The sequence below is a fragment of the Austrofundulus limnaeus genome, unplaced genomic scaffold (assembly GCF_001266775.1).
Source record: "Austrofundulus limnaeus strain Quisiro unplaced genomic scaffold, Austrofundulus_limnaeus-1.0 Scaffold337, whole genome shotgun sequence".
NCBI lineage: Eukaryota > Metazoa > Chordata > Actinopteri > Cyprinodontiformes > Rivulidae > Austrofundulus > Austrofundulus limnaeus.
Genome location: NW_013952739.1, coordinates 475,568 through 477,775, shown reverse-complemented (window position 1 = coordinate 477,775; position 2,208 = coordinate 475,568). Strand labels below are relative to the sequence as shown.

The 2,208-nt window shown below is 45.7% G+C and overlaps 1 protein-coding gene across 1 annotated transcript in view; it reads left to right on the top strand.

The window, feature by feature from the left end:
* LOC106527684 (sodium channel protein type 4 subunit alpha) overlaps window positions 1-2,208 on the top strand; it is a gene marked incomplete at its 5' end in the record, with an annotated part of 142,279 nt that overhangs the window by 128,719 nt on the left and 11,352 nt on the right. The window contains 1 exon segment of the mRNA XM_014022657.1: window positions 370-645. Within this exon segment, the coding sequence (XP_013878111.1) occupies window positions 370-645 (276 nt within the window).

The following is a 2,208-nucleotide window of genomic DNA, read 5'->3' as shown; positions in this document are numbered from 1 at the left end:
CCTGTGTATTTGTACCCTCAGCCCTGAGTAACAGCTGTGTATTTGTACCATCAGACCTGTGTATTTGTACCATCAGCCCTGTGTATTTGTACCCTCAGCCCTGTGTATTTGTACCCTCAGCCCTGTGTATTTGTACCCTCAGCCCTGAGTAACAGCTGTGTATTTGTACCCTCAGCCCTGTGTATTTGTACCCTCAGCCCTGTGTAACAGCTGTGTATTTGTACCCTCAGACCTGTGTATTTGTACCCTCAGCCCTGTGTATTTGTACCCTCAGCCCTGTGTATTTGTACCCTCAGCCCTGTGTATTTGTACCCTCAGCCCTGTGTATTTGTACCCTCAGCCCTGTGTAACAGCTGTGTACCTGTCCAGGTGGTGGTCAACGCTCTGATCGGGGCGATCCCCTCCATCATGAACGTGCTGCTGGTCTGTCTCATCTTCTGGCTCATCTTCAGCATCATGGGCGTGAACCTGTTCGCGGGGAAGTTCGGCCGCTGCGTGAACCGGACCGGCTTCGTGTACGACGCCTCCTTCATCAACAACAAGTCGCAGTGCCTGGAGCTGAACGACACCTCGCTGTACTACTGGAGCAAAGTCAAGGTGAACTTCGACAACGTTGGAGCAGGATACCTGTCGCTGCTGCAAGTGGTAAGCTCCGCCCCCTCTCTGCTCGTCCAGGTTTAAAAACTAAGTGAAACAGCGTCTGAACATTCATATTAAACCAATGATTCAATCATGAATGTTTGTTATTCAGAAAATAAAAACCTGTTCTTTCATCTCCACAGTGAAGCACGGAGGTGGCAGCATCATGCTGAGAGCTTCTGGTGCTTTAATTAGTTAGTTTTATTTATACACTCAGAAAACATGTGAAGAGAAGCCAGTTCTGAGACACATTTACCAGAAAAACAAGCAGAGCAACAAAAAGAGTTAAAAGTTTAACAGCAATTATTTAAAACATAAAAATAAACATTTTATTACATAAAAAATCAAACTGGAACCTGAWAAATCCGTTTATTTCCAGATGAAAACAGACAGGTCAGTAAAAACAGTCTGAGTTTGTGTTTGTGAGAAAACTTAAAGAGTTAAACAGCAGATCAAAGCATCCTGCAGGTTCTTTATGGGACCTTTAAAGGTCAGATTTAAGTTTGGATCAGACACAGAACTGGACCTGCAGAGTTTTACAAGAACCTCATTCAGACCAGAACCATTCAGACCAGAACCATTCAGACCAGAACCCTGCAGAGAAAAGCTCCACAGGAAGGGTCCAGACTCTGCAGAGCCTAAAGTTCACATTTCTTTTTATATTTACTGGACTAAAGACGGACCCCCGAGTGGCCCGCCCCCTCCTGCAGAGCCCAGAAACCACAGAGACTGGACCAGGATCAGGAGAGACCAGTCAGGAAGCCTGAGGCTTCAGCAGGAAACATTTCATAAACACAGAGTCAAACATGTGCTGCTGAAGGCAGCTGCTTCAGATGTTATCAGTCCATTAAAAGGACGTTATCAGTGGTTATCAGTCCCATWGAATGGCTTCAGACTGACCCCACTGTGCCGTCCAGTGGGTCACCAGTMCRWTATATGTTGGAATGCAACAATCTGCTACCGCCGGAGTCCGGTCTACGTTATTGTAGCTCAGGTCATTTTCTCTAAAACTAACCTGTGGCTTTATGTCTGATATTAACCAGCTGACAGTCTGTGGGACGGAGAGCTCACTACAGTTTCTGTAAATCATATKAACCTCATTTCACTTCTCAAATATCACTGTGTTTGTCCCCTGAATGATATATTTAACTGATTTTTAATCCAAACAATCAAAGATTTATTAAGATAAATCAGGAAAATTAACAAGTCTGCCCAAACTTTCACACCTCTCCATCTATCATGGAGGGAGAGAATATTTCTGTATTTATGTTTGACGTCTGAACTTTATCTGTTTGTTATTAAAACCTGTTTAATTTAACGGCTCTGCTCTCCTCCTGCTCCTCCTCGTCTCTCCTCACCTCCTGCTTCCTGCGCCGCCGTCGCGTTGCTCGCCCTCTCTCTCTCTCTCTCTCTCGCTCGCCCACCCTGGGCATCCTGAGAGCCTCCAATCAATCAGCGTCTGAGAGGCTTTTATTTTTAGAGCGGCTGCTGCCAGGTGGGAGGGAGCAGGTAGAGTCAGAGAAAAGATTCAAATAACAAAGAAAAGAGGAGGAGGAGGAGGAGGAGGAG